General features: G+C 51.4%; 1 protein-coding gene across 2 annotated transcripts in view; it reads left to right on the top strand.

Annotated features, from left to right (window-relative positions):
* The window catches only part of NTN1 (netrin 1), a 223,189-nt gene that overhangs the window by 140,176 nt on the left and 65,887 nt on the right, over positions 1-17,126 (top strand). For both annotated transcript variants that reach the window (XM_055256017.2, XM_055256016.2), the window contains exon 3: positions 3,562-3,750. In XM_055256017.2, coding sequence (XP_055111992.2) covers positions 3,562-3,750 — 189 coding nt within the window. The remainder of the gene's footprint in view (positions 1-3,561; positions 3,751-17,126) is intronic.

Here is a 17,126-nt window from a genome sequence, read left to right as displayed (position 1 = left end):
CTCTCCGAGTAGCTGGGACTACAGGCGCCTGCCACCACGCCCGGCTGATTTTTTTTTTATATTTTTAGTAGAGACAGGGTTTCACCGTGGTCTCGATCTCCTGACCTCGTGATCCGCCCGCCTCGGCCTCCCAAAGTGCTGGGATTACAAGCGTGAGCCACCGCGCCCGGCCGCATATTATTCTTTTCAAGCACGTGGTGAAATAGGAGCTCTCATATCCTGCTGGTGGGTGTATAAGCCAGTACAGCCTTTCTTGAGGGCAGTTTGGCAGTTTGGAGCCAATGTTAAAAACATGTAGAAGGGCCGGGCACGGTGGCTCACGTCTGTGATCCCAGCACTTTGGGAGGCTAAGGTGGGTGGGTCACGAGGTCAGGAGTTTGAGACCAGTCTGGCCAACATAGTGAAACCCCGTCTCTACTAAAAATACAAAAAATTAGCCGGGTGTGGTGGCAGGCGCCTGTAATAGCAGCTACTCAGGAGGCTGAGGCAGGAGAATTGCGTGAACGTGGGAGGCGGAGGTTGCAGTGAGCCGAGATCACGCCACTGCACTCCAGCCTGGGCTACAGAACGAGACTCCATCTCCAAAAATAAATAAATCAATCAATAAATAAAAATAAAATAAATAAAAATATAAAAACATGTAGATTCAAAATTCAACCCAGTAATTCCATCTAGAGAAATTTGCGCTATAACAGTCATTGGAGCAGAGCACAAATATGTATGTTCAAAGGTGGTTCAAGGTGGTTACCTTTATGTTCAAAGGTAGTTAACATTTATAATAGTGAAAAATGGGAAACGACCTATAGCTGCCCAACCCTGGGAGGTCCTTCTTTTAAATGCCTCCACTTCCAACTCCAAGAGGCCCACTATGCATAGCCATGCAACACAGTACCAGAGGAGTTTTATTTTTTAGTTTTTAATTTTTGTGAGATAGGGTCTTGCTCTGTGGCTCAGGCTGGAGTACAGTGGTGGCTCATGGCAACCTCCACCTCCCAGGTTCAAGAGATTCTCCTGCCTCACATGCCTGACTAATTTTTGTGTTTTTTAGTAGAGATGGGGTTTCACCATATTGGCCAGGCTGGTCTCAAACTCCTGGCTCCAAGAGATCTGCCCACCTTGGCCTCTCAAAGTGCTGGGATTATAGGTGTGAGCCACCATGCCCAGCCCGGACAACTTTTAAACATCGTGAAGAACAGTATTTGACACAAGAAAATGTTCGTTATGATGAAAAAAAACCCCACAAAACTAGATGTATAAAAGTATGATCTATGTTTGTAGGAAAGAATTAAATAGCTCCACAACTGAACAAATGTTAATTAAAGCCTGAAAGGAAAGATCTCTGTAGCAACTGTGGTTGGTAGAAATAAGAGTATGTCCCTTTCTCTTCCTGCTTTTGTTTTTTGAGTGCATGAATTAAATATATATTTCTTAGGTTGGGTGTGGTGGCTCACACCTGTAATCCCAGCACTTTGGGAGACCAAAACAGGCAGATATCTTGAGCCCAGGAGTTTGAGACCAGCCTGGGCAACATGGTGAAACCCTGTTTCTACAAAAAATTAGCTGGGCGTGATGGCACATGCCTGTGGTCCCAGCTACTTGGGATGCTGAGGTGGGAGGATCTCATGAGCCTGGGAGACAGAGGTCTCAGTGAGCCAAGATCTGTGCCATTGCACTCCAGCCTGGGCAACAGAGTGAGACCCTGCCTCAAACAAAACAAAACAAAAAAACCCAACATACATTTCTTTAGAAATTCCATAAAATGTCATTTAGAACACACTGAGCGTGAAACCATGTTATGGAGTGAACAAGAAGAGGCCAGACCTGTGCTGGAGTAACCCCGGCCTGGGGTTGGAAGCCTAAAGAAGAAGGCAGGTGACAGGCAATCCTGATGTGGCACAAGGAAAGCTGTGTGAGGCCGTACTGGGTGCCCACAGCAGGCTGGTGGGGTGGAGCGGGGCTGGGAAGTAACATTGGAACCAAGACCTGGGGGATGAGAAGGAGGCAGCCAGATAAAACAGGAGTGTCCTGGGAGGAAGGGAACAGCATGTCCAGAGCCCCAGAGGGGCAGGTGAGGGGTCCTTGCACATGGCTCTAGAAACAGACCAAAGTTTGGAATCGCTGGAAAATAAAGAGCGAGGGGCTGAAGGGCGAGGCAGGACCAGCTTATTTGGAGCCCTGAAGGCCATGCTGAGTGCTTTCCAGTTGATCCCGATGGGCACCCTCAGATTGGTGCTTAGAAATCCTGCTCTGGGCTGAGTGCTGTGGCTCATGGCTGTCATCCCAGCACTTTGGGAGGTTGAGGTGGGAGGATCACAAGGTCAAGAGTTCAAGACCAGCCTGACCAACATGGTGAAACCCCATCTCTACTAAAAAGACAAAAATTAGCCTGGCGTGGTGGTGCACACCTGTAATCCCAGCTACTCAGGAGGCTGAGGCAGGAGAATCGCTTGAACCCGGGAGGCGGAGGTTGCAGTGAGCCGAGATCGGGCCACTGCACTCCAGCCTGGGCGACAGAGAAAGACTCCCGTCTCAAAAGCAACAAACAAAAAGAAATCCTGCTTCTGCTGATCATGCTGAGGGGAGCCTGCGGGGCTCAGCTCAAGCCACAGGGAACCCGAGGGCAGGATGGTAAGGAGTGAATGATGTCAGGCAGGTGACTCTGGGTTCAAGTGGAGACCCCAGACCTGAAGCTGGAAATACTGATTTGGGAGTTGGGAGCACAGAGATGATGAGTGGTGAAGGAGACAGACCGGGAGGGTGTGGGGGTGGGCGGGGAAAGGGAGCTGAGTCCTGAGCAATGCTCATGGGGAGGGAACAGGTGGAGCAGAGCCATAGCGGACGACGTGGGGGTCCTCTCCCCAGAGCAGGGCTGGGCAGCCTCCGGAAGCTGGACAGGTTGAGGTGCAAAGAACAATGGTGTGCAGGCCCCAGAGTCCTCGGTGGACGAGGAGGAAGGGGAGAAGGGGAGGCCGGGCTGGCAGCAGGGGCCTCAGTAGTTCGCTCAGCTGCTACAACAAAGTGCTACGGGCTGGGGGCTGAAACACTAGACGTTTATTTCTCACAGTTCTGGAGCCTGGAAGTCCAAGATCAAGGTGTTGGCAGGGTTGGTTGCTCTGGAGGCCCTTCTGCGTGGCTTGCAGATGGCTACCCTCTGGCAACGTCCTCACAGGATCTCTCCTCCGTGCACATGCGTCCCTGCGTCTCTCTGTGTCCTCATCTCCTCCTCTCACAACGACACAGTCATACTGGCATAGGGCCCACTCTGAGGGCCTTGTTTTAAGACTCTGTCTGCAAATACGGTCACATTCTGAGGTACTGGGGGTCACGGCTTCAACATAAGAATTTTGGAGAACCTCAGCCATGGTACTGTTACGTGCCCAATAAATGCTGACGGGTACAAACAGGAGGAGCCGAGGAGGAGCTCCTGGAGCACAAGTCTGCCTGCCTGGCTCTGCTAGTGGAGAAGGGAGGAGGTGAGGGGTGGGGTTTCTTTTGACGCTCATGGGTGCCTGTCCTCCCCGCGCCCCTGTGGCTGACACTTCTCTCTGTCTCCCCCTGCAGCCTGTAACTGCAACCTGCATGCCCGGCGCTGCCGCTTCAACATGGAGCTCTACAAGCTTTCAGGGCGCAAGAGCGGAGGTGTCTGCCTCAACTGTCGCCACAACACCGCCGGCCGCCACTGCCACTACTGCAAGGAGGGCTACTACCGCGACATGGGCAAGCCCATCACCCACCGGAAGGCCTGCAAAGGTGGGCTACACGTGGCGGGGTGGGGGGCTGGAGAGACCCTGGGAACATCAGTCCTCCTGCTCTTTCCTTGCTTCTTTTTCTATTTTCTTCCAGTCTGTGTACAAATTGGCATTGACTGAGGTCATCTCTGTCTCTTTCTCTCTCTCTCTCTCTCTCTGACACACACACACACACACACACACACACACAGGCCTCCCTGGTATTTGGAGGTGTAAGCCAAAACAAAGGGGTGATGGAGACATGGCTCAAAGGAGAAGAAAGGAGAAGGTGTGATCCCCTACAAGGGTGCAGGGCTGCGGCCGCCAACACCTCTCTCTCCCCTCCCCATGAGCCCCTACAAGGGTGCAGGGCTGCGGCCGCCAACACCTCTCTCTCCCCTCCCCCTCCTGGGCTTCTCCTCTGCACAGGTGTGCTGCATACCAGAGGGCCGCGAGTCATGTTCGCCAGGCTTACCGTTGGGACAAAGGACTCTCTTTCACCAAATGCATGCAGACGCACTTCTTTGGATGTGTGTGCACCGCCCCTCACTACCCCCCCGAAACACACACACACACACACACACACACACACATGTACAGTCACAGCGAGGTTGGCAGTTTCAGGGGCAGGGTCTCAGAAGGAACATTTAATCCATCTGCAAATAGCTTTACTTCTCAGGACAAAAAAAAAAAATTAAAAGGAGACGGGAGACTATTTTCGTCCACTGAAGCAAGCACTAATGTTTTAACTTTCTGCTATTTGTTTTTCTCGTACCAACAAAAATGAAGCAATGGTCAGATGATTCAGAGAAGTTGATGAAATGCCAGGGAATTCAGTGATGCTGGAGGGTGAGAAGTGGGGCCCTCCCACCCCACAAAATCTTTTGGGAATTCCAGGAACCAGGGCTTTCCTGCTGCTAAACTTGTGGCCTAACGCCAGGGCCTGCCATGAACATGGCTTCCCAAGAAGATATTTACCTCTGAGGACTCATGGGCAACACCTCGGCATGGGTGGGGTCCTGACCTGGACTTGTGCAGACCCTGACACGCCAGGGTCCCAAGCCATGGCAGACAGGCCCAAGTGGTGTGCTGCAGGAGAGAAACCCTTCTGTGGCCACTGCTTAGCATGTGGATGAAGCAAAAGGATCATCTTCTTAACAGGAAGTCCACCAGATGTTGGGCACTTGTGTGCAGGACTGACTACATAATTTGCAAGGCCCAGTGCAAAATGAAAATAGGGGGCTTCCAGCACTTTGGGAGGCCAAGACGGGCGGATCATCCTAGGTCAGGACTTCAAGACCAGCCTGCCTAACATGGTGAAACCCCATCTCCACTAAAAATACAAAAATTAGCTGGGCGTGATGGCTTGCGCCTGTAATCCCAGCTACTTGGGAGGCTGAGGCAAGAGAATAGCTTGAGCCCAGGAGGCGGAGGTTTCAGTGAGCTGAGATAGCGCCACCACACTCCAGCCTGGGTGACAGAGTAAAACTCTGTCTCGAAAAAAAAAAAAAAAGAACATCTTGGGAAAAAAAAAAAGTAACAAAGTAGGGGGTTCTTATTCCAAAGCTATTAAGAATTTTGAAACAAGGACAGCAGAGTTTCAACCAAGCTGGTGCCCTTCTGAGCACGGGGCCCATGAATCCAACCCAGCCCTGCTTATGTGGAACACTTTTCTCAAAATAAAATAAACAGGTTCCCAATCTGTCTCCTCCAGGAGAAATCCCTTTGATTTCAAATGCACTGGCATAAGTAGAATGGCTCCCTAGGTCAAGCAAGATGTCCTTCTGTGTCTGCGGACTTACGGCTGCCTCTGGTGGTCGCCAAGAGAAACATGAGCAGAAAGGTAGCTGGGCTGTTCCACGTTTTTAAAAAAATCACAGTTTCAGGTGAGAATCCCGCAGAAGACTGAGCAAAGAATGAATGGGAAGGTGGCCCAGGCAAAGGGACCCGAGAAACATCTGCAGTGCCAGAAAGGTGTGACCAGGACAAGCCCCGGGAGAGATGGCTTTGGGCTTCCAGAGAACATAGTTGGAAGGTATCCAGCTCCTTTGCCTGTGCCCAGAGTGTTTGTTGTCTCTCTTTTACAGAAGAAATTGAGGCCAGGGGTCTTGTAAACAGCTGGCTTGCACATAGATTTCTTGGGAGTTCAGCCAAGAAATTTTACCCAACAGCGGCCACTCAGGTGGGCAGTCCTGTGCCTGAGAGTGAGAAGGTCTGGGTGAGAAAGGGCACTGGTCACTTCCTGTCATGCCAGTTTCTGCTGCCTGATTAGAAATGTATGTTTTTCCAGAGAGGTAAGAAGGGGCAGGGCCCTGGTCACCTCCACCTACCCCCTGTTGCTGTGGGCAGGCACAAGAGCCATTTGTAGCCTCTCACCATTCAGACTGAGAGATGTCAGGAAGCCACAGGGTCCCGGGAACCCGCAGGCCATTCTCCAGGGCTCTGCCACTCTGGCTGAATGGCATGATATTGCCCACCTTCCTTTACTGGTTTCTAGGAGGGTCAGATGCAAATAAATGAGGATGTGTTCTTGTTTTATGAGTTACAACATTTTGGCCAGCCTAGGTGGCTGTGTTTTCCTTCCCAGCCCTGGACAGCAGCTGCCCTGGCCTTGGTGGGAACTCTGGGAGAATAACTCACAGGATGGGAAAACCTAAGGGTGGATTCTACTCAGAAGACACAGGCAAATTCTACTGAAGAAATGTGGCAGGACAGGGTGGGACTCTTAGTGCCTCTTGACTGGGGAGGAATGACAGTGTTTCAAGGAAACTGCCATCAGATTGGTGAAGAAAGACAGTGCTTCAAGGAACTTGTCACCTGATTGGTGAAAGAAGACTGCACTTAAAAAAATTTGCCACCTGATTGGTAAGGAAAGACAGTGCTTTGAGGTGTCTGCTTTCTGATTGGTGAGTAAAAGCATTGCCCAGAGATCTCTGCTTCATGATTGGCAAGAAAATATCTGCTCTCTGATTGGTGAGCAAAAATTTGACCCAAGAAGTCCAGCCATCTGATTGGTGAGGAAAGACATCTCTGGAAAGTCCAGATCTTTCCCCTCAGCTCTTTCCTTTCCTGGTGTCATGCTCTTATGGGATATGGGACACTTCCCACCAAAAAGAGACCCTGAGATCTTGGTGGGAACCATCGTTAGGAGAAGTTCAGATGCCGGTGGGATGTGTACCCTTGAGATCTTCACACAGGGGTCTCCCGGTCAACCCCCTTCCACCACCACCACGAGCGCCTCCTGCCTTGTATTCTCAGGGCCAGATGGTTCGAGGAAATGGTTCCTTGTGTGGAAGCACTTTTTCCTCAGTATTTATCTTTGACAGTTTGCTCTCAGAGGCTTCTGAAATTTTGTAGATGTGGTGCTGCCCCCAGGCTCCGTTTTTTTTTGTTGTTGTTTTTTGTTTTTTTTTGAGATGGAGTCTCGCTCTGTCATCCAAGCTGGAGAGCAGTGGTGCAATCTCGGCTCACTGCAACCTCTGCCTCCCAGGTTCAAGTGATTCTCCTGCCTCAGCCTCCCAAGTAGCTGGGATTATAGGTGCACACCACCACGCCTGGCTAATTTTTGTGTTTTTAGTAGATAACAGGGTTTCACCATGTTCGCCAGGCTGGTCTCGAACTCCTGACTTCAGGTGATCTGTCCACCTTGGCTTCCCAAAGTGCTGGGATTACAGGCATGAGCCACCGTGCTTGGCCAGTTAGGCCCCATCTTTTGAGATTGACTTCCGGGAGCCCTATCATAGGCCTTCAGGTGAGGGCTGCACTTCTTTGCTTTGTTTCAGATGAATTTCACAGGGGAACAGGGACAAAGGGCAGGGGTTCTTGACTCCCAAATTGGCTTGGGAACGGCCTCTGGGACCTCTTTACCCCAGACTTCTCAGGGCCTGGGCAGGGGGCTGAGGCCACCCATATACTGCTGGTGATTGGCTGACTCTGGACCTTGTCCAGTGTAGAGCAGGGGTGGACCCAGACAAGAACAGCCTGGAGTAAGGGCATCAGATTCCAAACGTTACTATGTAGTTGCCCCATTTGGGAAGTTTCGTAGCAACAAATTTGTTGGGTTCTTTCTCCCTTCCCCTGGTTTAGAAGCAAACCAGAGCTGGCAGGGTTGGTGCGTACAAAGGACTGTAATAAACATACCCAGGGAACAGGCGGCTGCACTCTCTAGCTATTCAGTGCGATTTCACAGCACTGGGACGGCCTCGTTATGGTGCAAGCTGTTGTCCTATACAAAGTCAGATGAGATAAATTTCTCCCTTTTCTCCGCCGAATGGTTTGTGAATGATACTCGTCTTGGAGTCTGTCAAAAGACAGGAGGTTTTGTTTACCATTTGTCTTCTTTATGGACCTTGGGGGCTCTTTCTCTTTAGAGCGGGCAAAGACAACCAAAGACGACGTTGCTATTTAACCATTTCAGCCCTGCCCCCATTGGTAACAATATTAATTTATCATTTTTCCAAACCATCTGTGATGGATAAAGACATTCCAGGAGTCTCCCATGAACCGAACTGTGATGAGAATTAAGAAATTAACCGCTGCATCCAGCATCCCCATACAAAGGGCTTGCATTTCCATCTCACTGAGCTGCCTGTTTCCTTCTCTCATTGTTTTTCCCCCCTTCAAGCCCACAGTTCATGTGATTGAATGAAGGCTAGGAAGGTGCTTGAGTCCCAAGCAAGAAGATGCAATAATTAGCCAGGGCAAAAGCAAGCAATCATCCTCACATCTTTGCTACGACGTTCTTGCAACTTCCGTCCACCCCTTATTTCTTCTGGCAGCTCAGCCAAGAGTTGCTGGATGGGGAGGAAATGAACACCACAGTCTTGCCCCTCTGTTTCCCTGGGCCACTGTGTGCAGGGGACTCCCCGTGACTTTCTTATTTGTGATTCTCCACCTTCACTGTATAGCGTCATCAGCATTATCTGTCTGTAACTTATGCTGTGAGTCTCACCCTTGGCTGCGCATTGGGACCACTTGGGGAGATTTGAAAATACTGCCGCCTGGATCCCACCCCCAGAAATTCTGGTTTAATTAATGGGTCCAGATGCGATCTGGGCATTCGGAATTGGAAAAGCTCCCCTGGAGATTCTAATGTGTAACCAACACTGAGAACCACAGAGAATAAGAAATGAGGATGGTGAGTTGCTCTTGGTGGCATTAAGGGAAGACTTGTAGGCAGCCTAGACCCCAGGTTTATTCTTTTGAGGAGAGAGATTGACCATCAATGAATTTAAATGTATTTTTTTATGATTCTCTTGATGAAAACTGGGAGGGTGGGTATTTAAATTTTTTTAATTTAAAAATCCTGGCCGGGCACAGTGGCTCACACCTGTAATCCCAACACTTCGGGAGGCCACGGCAGGTGGATCACCTGAGGTCGGGAGTTTGAGACTAGCCTGACCAACATGGAGAAACCCTGTCTCTACTAAAAATACAAAATTAGCCGGGCATGGTGGCGCATGCCTGTAATCCCAGCTACTTGGGAGGCTGAGGCAGGAGAATTGCTTGAACCCCCGGGAGGCGGAGGTTGCAGTGAACCAAGATTGTGCCATTGCACTCCAGCCTGGGCAACGAGAGTGAAACTCTGTCTCAAAAAAAAACAAAAAACAAAAAACAAAAAACCTTACCGGGCAAGGCTGAGAACTTAGCTAGTGTAGCCTAAATAAGGCACAAGATTAGACAGTCATCAGTGCCAGATAGTGCTTGCATGTGTGTGCGTGAATATGTGTATTTAGATCTGATCATTTGTGGATTTATTCACAGCACAGTAAAGTTCCTGGGCCCCCACCCTTCTTGGTCTTCCTGACTCTAAGGCATTATCCATCCACCCTATAAAAGCCTCGGGCACCCTTTCAATATGTGGGTCCCTTGTCACATTTCCATTACCTGTATTTACACTTTCATGTTTTTTGTGGGGGGTGCAGGGAAAAGGGTTGGTCATCTGAGGCAGGAAGGTACTTAGTGGCTGGAGTGGCTCCAGCTTTGAGGACAGAGACCCCAACGCAAGGAGTGGCCTTCATTATGGCCAGGTAAGGTTAGTACCTACTGGGAGAAACTGACACCTTAGATACTGCATTTGGGAGAGAGAATTCCCAGTGAAAGAGTTTCACTCCAACTGTGATCTGTGTGGATGCATCTTTTCCCTTGGGAGACATGAGCATCAAAAACCTTACCTACGTATTTGGCTCCATGTTCAAAGTCTATAGGGTATCAGATAAGTCTGGTGACCTCTCTAGACCTCAGTCTCCTCATCTGTAGGATTATGTTCAGGTTGCTGGCCTCTGAATCCCTTCTAGCTTTGACATTCCACATTCCACATGCTTCTTAAGTAGTCAACCTCTTAGGAGAACCTGATACAATAGGACAATTCTTTGTAGCAGTGAAGTTTGTGATCTGGTGACTCAGAAGAGCTGGTAGAGCCAGGAAATTAGGTGGAGGTGGTTTTATTGCAGTCTTTACAGATGAAAAGGTCCCTGATCTTGTGACTCGGCCCATGTGGCGCACTGTGCCAAACGGGGTCTTCCTGGCCCAGCTGTGCTCATTCCCTGGGCGTCCTTGGCCAGTCCACGTTTTCACCTCCCTGCATGTGAGTTCTCTCGTCTCTCAGGACCACTGTTATCCCCAAATGCCACATAGAAATTCCTGGAGGATTGGCTGGGCACTGTGGCTCACACCTGTAATCCCAGCACTTTGGGAGGCCGAGGCAGGTGGATCACCTGAGGTCAGGAGTTTGAGATCAGCCTGGGCAACATGGTGAAACCCTGTCTCTACTAAAAATACAAAAATTAGCCGGGCGTGGTGGCGTGTGCCTGTAGTCCCAGCTACTCGGGAGGCTGAGGCAGGAGAATCGCTTGAGCCCGGGAGGCGGAGGTTACAGTGAGCCGAGATCGCACCATTGCACTCCGGCCTCGGCAACAGAGCGAGACTCCATCTCAAAACAAAGAAAAATAAAAAGAAATTCCTGGAGGATATCCAGGGGTTCCTGTGTTGGGGCAGAAAAGACTCCTGATCATTGAGCTCCCCAAGTTAGTGGAAGTTCTGGGTTTGGCCAGAGCGTCAAGGGCATTTTACTTGAGGAAATAGTGTCTTTCCGGCTTTGGTTGCCAGGAGAGCACTTGTGGGTCGGGGGGCAGGTGGCACGGGGGGTAGTAAACAGGTTTGGGACGCAGAGCTTTGAAAAGCATGGAACTTGGCTTTATTCAGACCCGAGTTCAGGTTCCACCTCTGGAGGCAAGACACTCTCGGGAGCCTCAGTTTTCTTATCTGCAAATGGGGATCACAGTCCCTCCTCCCTCCTGGGGCTGTGGTGCAGATTAAATGAGATGATGTGGAGGACGTCCAGGCATGTAGCATGCATTGCATACATGGCAGCTATTATGATTATTTGTGCAAATCAGGGAAAACAGAATCATTAGAACCCTCTGCCATTGTTGGCACACACACAAAGCAGAGGCGCTTCCTTTGACCCTCTGGTTGATTTAGTTCTTTCTGTGAGTGGTGGCCCTCGGGAGAGCCGGCCCCTGTTGCTTGAAGGGTTCAGCCCCGGGGTGGACTTGGCAGCCAATTCCCACAAGACTGGGCAGGGCCCCAGGGATTGGCTGTAATGCTGCTGCACACTTTCAGTAAAGGATTTCCGTGCTTTGGGAGCAAAGACGACAAGTCGAAGGGCAGAGATGTGCCCAGCAGCTGCTTGTGGAGACACAGCACAGAGAGGTGGGGGCGGGCTGTGCACATCCAGATTTGGCTCTGGAAGTGCCAAGAAAGACCAGGCAGCATCTGAGGGACTCCTTGATTGGACTGGGACTTACGGCTGATGGGAGGCCTGAGCTGGCCTGAGCTGCCTCACCTGCGGCACAGACATAGGACCCAGGTTCCTGCTCCTCCCCCACTGTGTCATACAGCCCTATTCCTGCCCCAAGTTCTTGTGACACACACACACACACACACACTGGGAATCATTTGCAAGACCTGTGCTTTTCTCCTTGGCTGTAAAACAGGTGCAGGAAGACTATAGTTAACTAGATCACGGAGTGTCAAATAACCCAGTTTGGGATTATGGGGCTCCCCTCCCCCCAACTTCCTGCCGTCTGCACCTTGATCCGAAAGTGGCAGGGAAAGGATAGGTTGTGCAACTTGAAACACTTATTCTTTTGTGCCTCATTAGCAACTGCTGGGGCAAAGGAAAGCATAGCTTCGGAGGAGGTTGACACAGACAGCTGAAATGATGTTTGGGGATTATCTTCAGATTTCAGTGATCCTCCCTCCCTCATTAACACAGAGAATGTAAAGAGTGGAGAGTGCAGGGACATTGGATTGCGGATGACCTAGGATATGAGGGGACTGTCATCCCACCTGCCCCCTCATTCTTTCCTCCAGAGGTGCAGGGGCAGCAAAATGCCCCCCTCTCTCCACCAGGAAAGGACGGCAGATTGGCCTGAGTTACATCCAGATTGGTAACAAGATTGTTTGTTCATTTGATTCAGCACATGTTTGTGTAGTGCTTATCACATGCTAGACACAGGCCCTTGGAGCTTGCTTTTTGATGGGAGGTTGACCATAAACAAAGAAGAAAAAGGAAGATAATGACGGATTGTGACGAGTTACATGGAGGAAAGCAGCAGGGTGGAAGGAGAGAGTAACTGGGCAAACCGTGCTATGAGGTGGCCCTGGAGGGACTTCCTGCGGACAGGACATCTGAGATGAGACCTGGGATGTGGGGAGAAAACAGCCACAAGGAAGCTAAGGGAAGAACATTCCAGGAAGAACCAAAGTCTGGAAGCAGGAAAGGGCTTGGTGGGCCCTTGGTCAGAAGGGAAGAGAGGGAGGAAGGGGTGGGAAGAGTCAGCTCCTTGGTGTCTGGAGAGGAGGTGGGTCCTATTCTCAGAGCACTGGAAGGCTGGAAGGAGAAGAGTTAACTGAGTGATGTATCAGGCTCACTTTTTTTTTTTTTTTTTTGAGACGGAGTTTCGCTCTTGTTGTCCAGGCTGGAGTGCAATGGCGTGACCTCGGCTCACCATGACCTCCACCTCACGGGTTCAAGTGATTCTCCTGCGTCAGCCTCCCGAGTAGCTGGGATTACAGGCATGTGCCACCACACCTGGCTAATTTTGTACTTTTAGTAGAAAGGCAGTTTCACCATGTTAGGCTGGTCTCGAACTCCCAGCCTCAGGTGATCCGCCCGCCTCGGCCTCCCAAAGTGCTGGGATTGCAGGTGTGAGCCACCGCACCCGGGCAGGCTCACCTTTTAAGAAGCTCCTTCTGGGCCGGGCACAGTGGCTCACGCCTGTAATCCCAGCACTTTGGGAGGCCGAGGCGGGTGGATCATGAGGTCAGGAGATCGAGACCATCCTGGCGAACACGGTGAAACACCATTTCTACTAAAAAAAAATACAAAAAATTAGCCTGGCGTGGTGGTGGGAGCCTGTAGTCCCAGCTACTCGGGAGGCTGAGGCAGGAGAATGGTGTGAACCCGGGAGGCGGAGCTTGCAGTGAGCTGAGATCACACCACTGCACTCCAGCCTGGGCGACAGAGCGAGACTGTCTCAAAAAAAAAAAAAAAAAAAAAAAGAAGTTCCTTCTGTAAGACAAGCCACAGATGAGGAGAAGATACTTGCACATCCCACATCTGATGGAGGACTTGAATCCCAAATATGTAAATGACTCTCAAAATTCAACAACAAGGAAACAAACAACCCAATTAAACATGGGCAAAACACTTGAACGGGAACATCGTCAAAGATAGGCAGATCACAAATAAATACATGGAACGTCCTTAGTCATTAGAGAACTGCAGGTTAAAACCACCATGAGGGCCGGGCGCGGTGGCTCATGCCTGTAATCCCAGCACTTTGGGAGGCCGAGGTGGGTAGATCACCTGAGGGCAGGAGGCTGAGGCAGGAGAATCACTTGAACCTGGGAAGTGGAGGTTGCAGTGAGCTGAGATTGCACCACTGCACTCCAGCCTGGGCAATAAGAGTGAAACTACATCTCAAAAAAAAACAAAGAATTTATGCACATGATAAAAAGCCGTAAGACTACACCAAAAAAGTGAATTTTACTCTATGCAAATTAAATGATAATAGCAATAAGAAGAAACTCCTTCCCTAGGGTTCTCTGACACTGTGTCTTTGGGCCTCCTTGTTCCCCATCTCGCGTATCTCAAAGCTCTGAACTCACTTAGAGACCAGTCTCCCTGGGTCAGCACTCTCTCCCCTCCTCTGGCCTGTCTGCCCCGCCCCCAAAAGCCCTGCGTGCCTGGTGTCTTCGCCGCCACCTTAATTAGGTCCCCTCCATTCCAGAACGCTCTGCTGGCTTTCCTGTGTTTCTTCTTTTGGTTGCCGATCCTTCACTCCTGTTTTGGGGAGTGGGGAAGAAATGGGTGCCTGGACACCTCTTTGTGCCTGACATCATCTTCTCTCCAGTGTCACCTCTAGTGAGGGTCCCACCAGGCTTCCCCCAAGAGGCCTGACACCCACAAGAGATATGGGGACCTGGGGAGCCTCTGGATCCTGCTTTTCTCTGAAGGTGCTGGCCCTTGCTGACTCTTCGGACTGTCGTCACTGCACCAAGCATGCTGCTGCAGTTGCCCTCCCTGACCTCCACAGCAGCCAGGGAACAGCCTGGCCCACGCGATGGGGCCTGTCCACGGGGCACTGTCCACCCCTACTTTCTTTGTGGATGGCGTCCACCTGTGCAGACTGATCCTACTCAAAGCAAAGAAGACTGTCTCCCCCAGCCCAGGAGGGCCACAGGCAGATGCAGCCCTTTGGCATGAGCTGCAGGCCTTGGAGTCACATGGAGCCTCACAATTGGCTCCGGGGATCAGCCCTCCCTGGGGAAACTTGGCAAGATTTCCACATTCACTGCTGGGGCAATGTCCCGGGATTCAGGGCAGGGTAGTTTCTCTGTCTGTTGCATTCCTCTGTCCCTTGGAAGTCTGTGAGGACTAGGAAGGGAGTTTCCCATCAGACTTTGGGAGGGATGCCTTCAGCACTTGCTGTGTGAGCCCTTTCTTCTTCTGAACTGGAACAGAGGGCATCTCCTGCATGCTGTACAGGTGAGGAGGGGGCTGCTGATGGGGCCAGCCTCCCTTCTCTGACCTTGTACTAGCCTTCCGAGGGCTCTTAGGACCTGCAGCACTTACTGCTCAAGGCTTCTGCCAGTGCTCTTTTGAGAACAGCCCTCAGATGGTCTGTGAGCTGCGACCTGTTCGGAATCAGAGCCAGCAGGGGTTCTAGAGATCATGGAATCCGAGAGCTGCTCTGCTGACCTGTGGGGGTTTGGGGGAACCTCAGAGACATGGCCTGCCATGGAGAAGGTTTTCCTCTTCCAGCAAAGGTGGTGACTTCCACAGGGAGCCGGGGGATGAAAGAGCTGATTGGTGGAGTGGTGGGGCAGTCTTCCTTCCCATGAGTACAGGACAGGCCTAGGAGGGTCCTGGAGAAGAAGATGCTTACCTGAGGCTCCACACAGGTGTGTTAGTCAGTGCAGGCTGCAAAGTGCCTCAGATTGATTGGCTTAAACAATGGAAGTTTATGTCTCATAGTTCTGGAGGCTGGAAGTCCAAGATCAAGGTGTCAGCAGGGCTGGTTTTGTTCCAAGAAACATCTGCTCCAGGCCTCTCTCCTTGGCTTGCAGATAACCGTCTTCTCCCTGTCACTGCACTCATCTGTGTCCTGATGCCCTCTTCTAATAAGGACACCAGTCATGTTGGATCAGGGTCCACCCCAGTGACCTCACTTTAATCGGCTCTTTTAAAGCCCCTATGTCCAAATACATCCAACTTTGAGGTACTGGGGTTTAGGGTTTCCACATCAGCATTGTGTGTGGCAGGGAGTACACAGTTTAGCGCATAGCACAAGGTCAGGCCAGAAGCTGAACTTCAGGACTGGCCAGAGGCCTGGGTGGTGGCTGTGGTGGTGTCTGAGGTGAGGGTGGGGCTGTGGCTGTCGTGTTTCCCCTGTCCTACCTGAAGCTGCTCCAGAGGGGCTCATGCCAAGCTGGCTTTCCTGTCCTCCATGGGCACGTGGCCTTGGATCACTGCCATTTGAAGGTCCTGCCTGACCTCAAGAGCCCCTGGAGCCAGAGTCCCCATAAAAAGTAGCCAGACCTCTGGATAGGAGCCCAGGACAGACTTCTGGAAAGCCTCGGTATGTGCTTTAGTGGAGAGGGAGCCAGGCTCAGGAGTGTGTGTCCTCCCTGGCAGAGCCCAGGAGCCTTCAGGGATCCCTTCAGAGAGTATCAGAGGGAGTGGGAAAAGGCAGCTACTTGGGCACAAGAAGCTGAGGATGAGAACAACCTGCCATCCAGGTCAGCTTTGCCAGGGCTCTCAGAAGTCCCTGGGTACCCCCTCTTCACCGACAAACCAAATCTCAACAAGATTCTGGCACCATGCAGGCGGGTGCTGGTGCAGGCAAAGCCAGTGGTAGAGGTGTACGGAAGGCCCGGTGTGCCCTGCAACAGGAGCCCTTTCCCCTGGCCTCTTGCCAAGACACTGAGGAACAGCAGCAGAAGGGGCGACGGTCAAAGGGTGGGGGCTGCCACCCTGGTTCCTTTGGACCCAGCAGGGAGACAAAAACCTTAGCCTGTTAAGTTGTAAGTCACTTCAGTGGGACTTTAGAGGGAGACCCCTGTCCTTACAGATGAGCCACTGGTGGTCCAGAGAAAGAAAGGCACTAACCCAGGGTCACTGGGAGGGTGGGGGGCCAGACCTGGATCCCTTCTTACCCGTCTGAAAGCACGTGGGTCACCTGAGCTGTCTGTCCCTGTCTCGTGACCCAGAGCAAGGACTGCGTGGGTTCTCTGCTTCACTGGGAGGCTGTCCAGCCTGCCGCGTTCATGGGAAACCTGATCCTGCCGTGTTCTCAGGGACCTGGGCTTCTGTCTGGCCTCACCTTTCTCTTTATGGAAAAAATCCCCGGGCAGATTGTTTCCCATGGCCAGGTGCTGCCTGCTCCGTGCACACGGGGTGACCTGCCATGGAAGGGATTGACCTCCCTCTGAAAAAAGTGGCTGACTTCCAGGGACATGGGAGCCACCCAGCGGCTTCCTGTGGCGGAAGATGTTCTGACCCAGACCACATTCTCAGAGGAATTAGGGGGGCTCTCTCTTTGTCTCCCTCACCGGACCCCCCCACCACCTCCCCTGCAAAGGAAAAGACCTCCACTCACCTAACTGCCATCTTCTCCCCAGCTCACTCCACACCTCCCCTCCCCTGCCCCCTGTGGCCCTGTGTGTCTGTGTCTGTGTGTGGCTTTGTGGATCTGAGTATATGTCTGTGCGTGGGTGAGTTTGTAGATAAGAATCCATGTGTTTGTGAGTCGATGTGTGTAGATGAGAGCGAGGGAGGGAGAATTAGTAGGAGTCTGCTTGTATCTGTGTGTTTCTGGGAATATGTGT

This window comes from Symphalangus syndactylus, chromosome 20 (assembly GCF_028878055.3).
Source record: "Symphalangus syndactylus isolate Jambi chromosome 20, NHGRI_mSymSyn1-v2.1_pri, whole genome shotgun sequence".
Classification (NCBI taxonomy): Eukaryota; Metazoa; Chordata; class Mammalia; order Primates; family Hylobatidae; genus Symphalangus; species Symphalangus syndactylus.
Note: the sequence above shows the minus strand (reverse complement) of the source record. Positions and strands in the feature narration are given on the sequence as shown.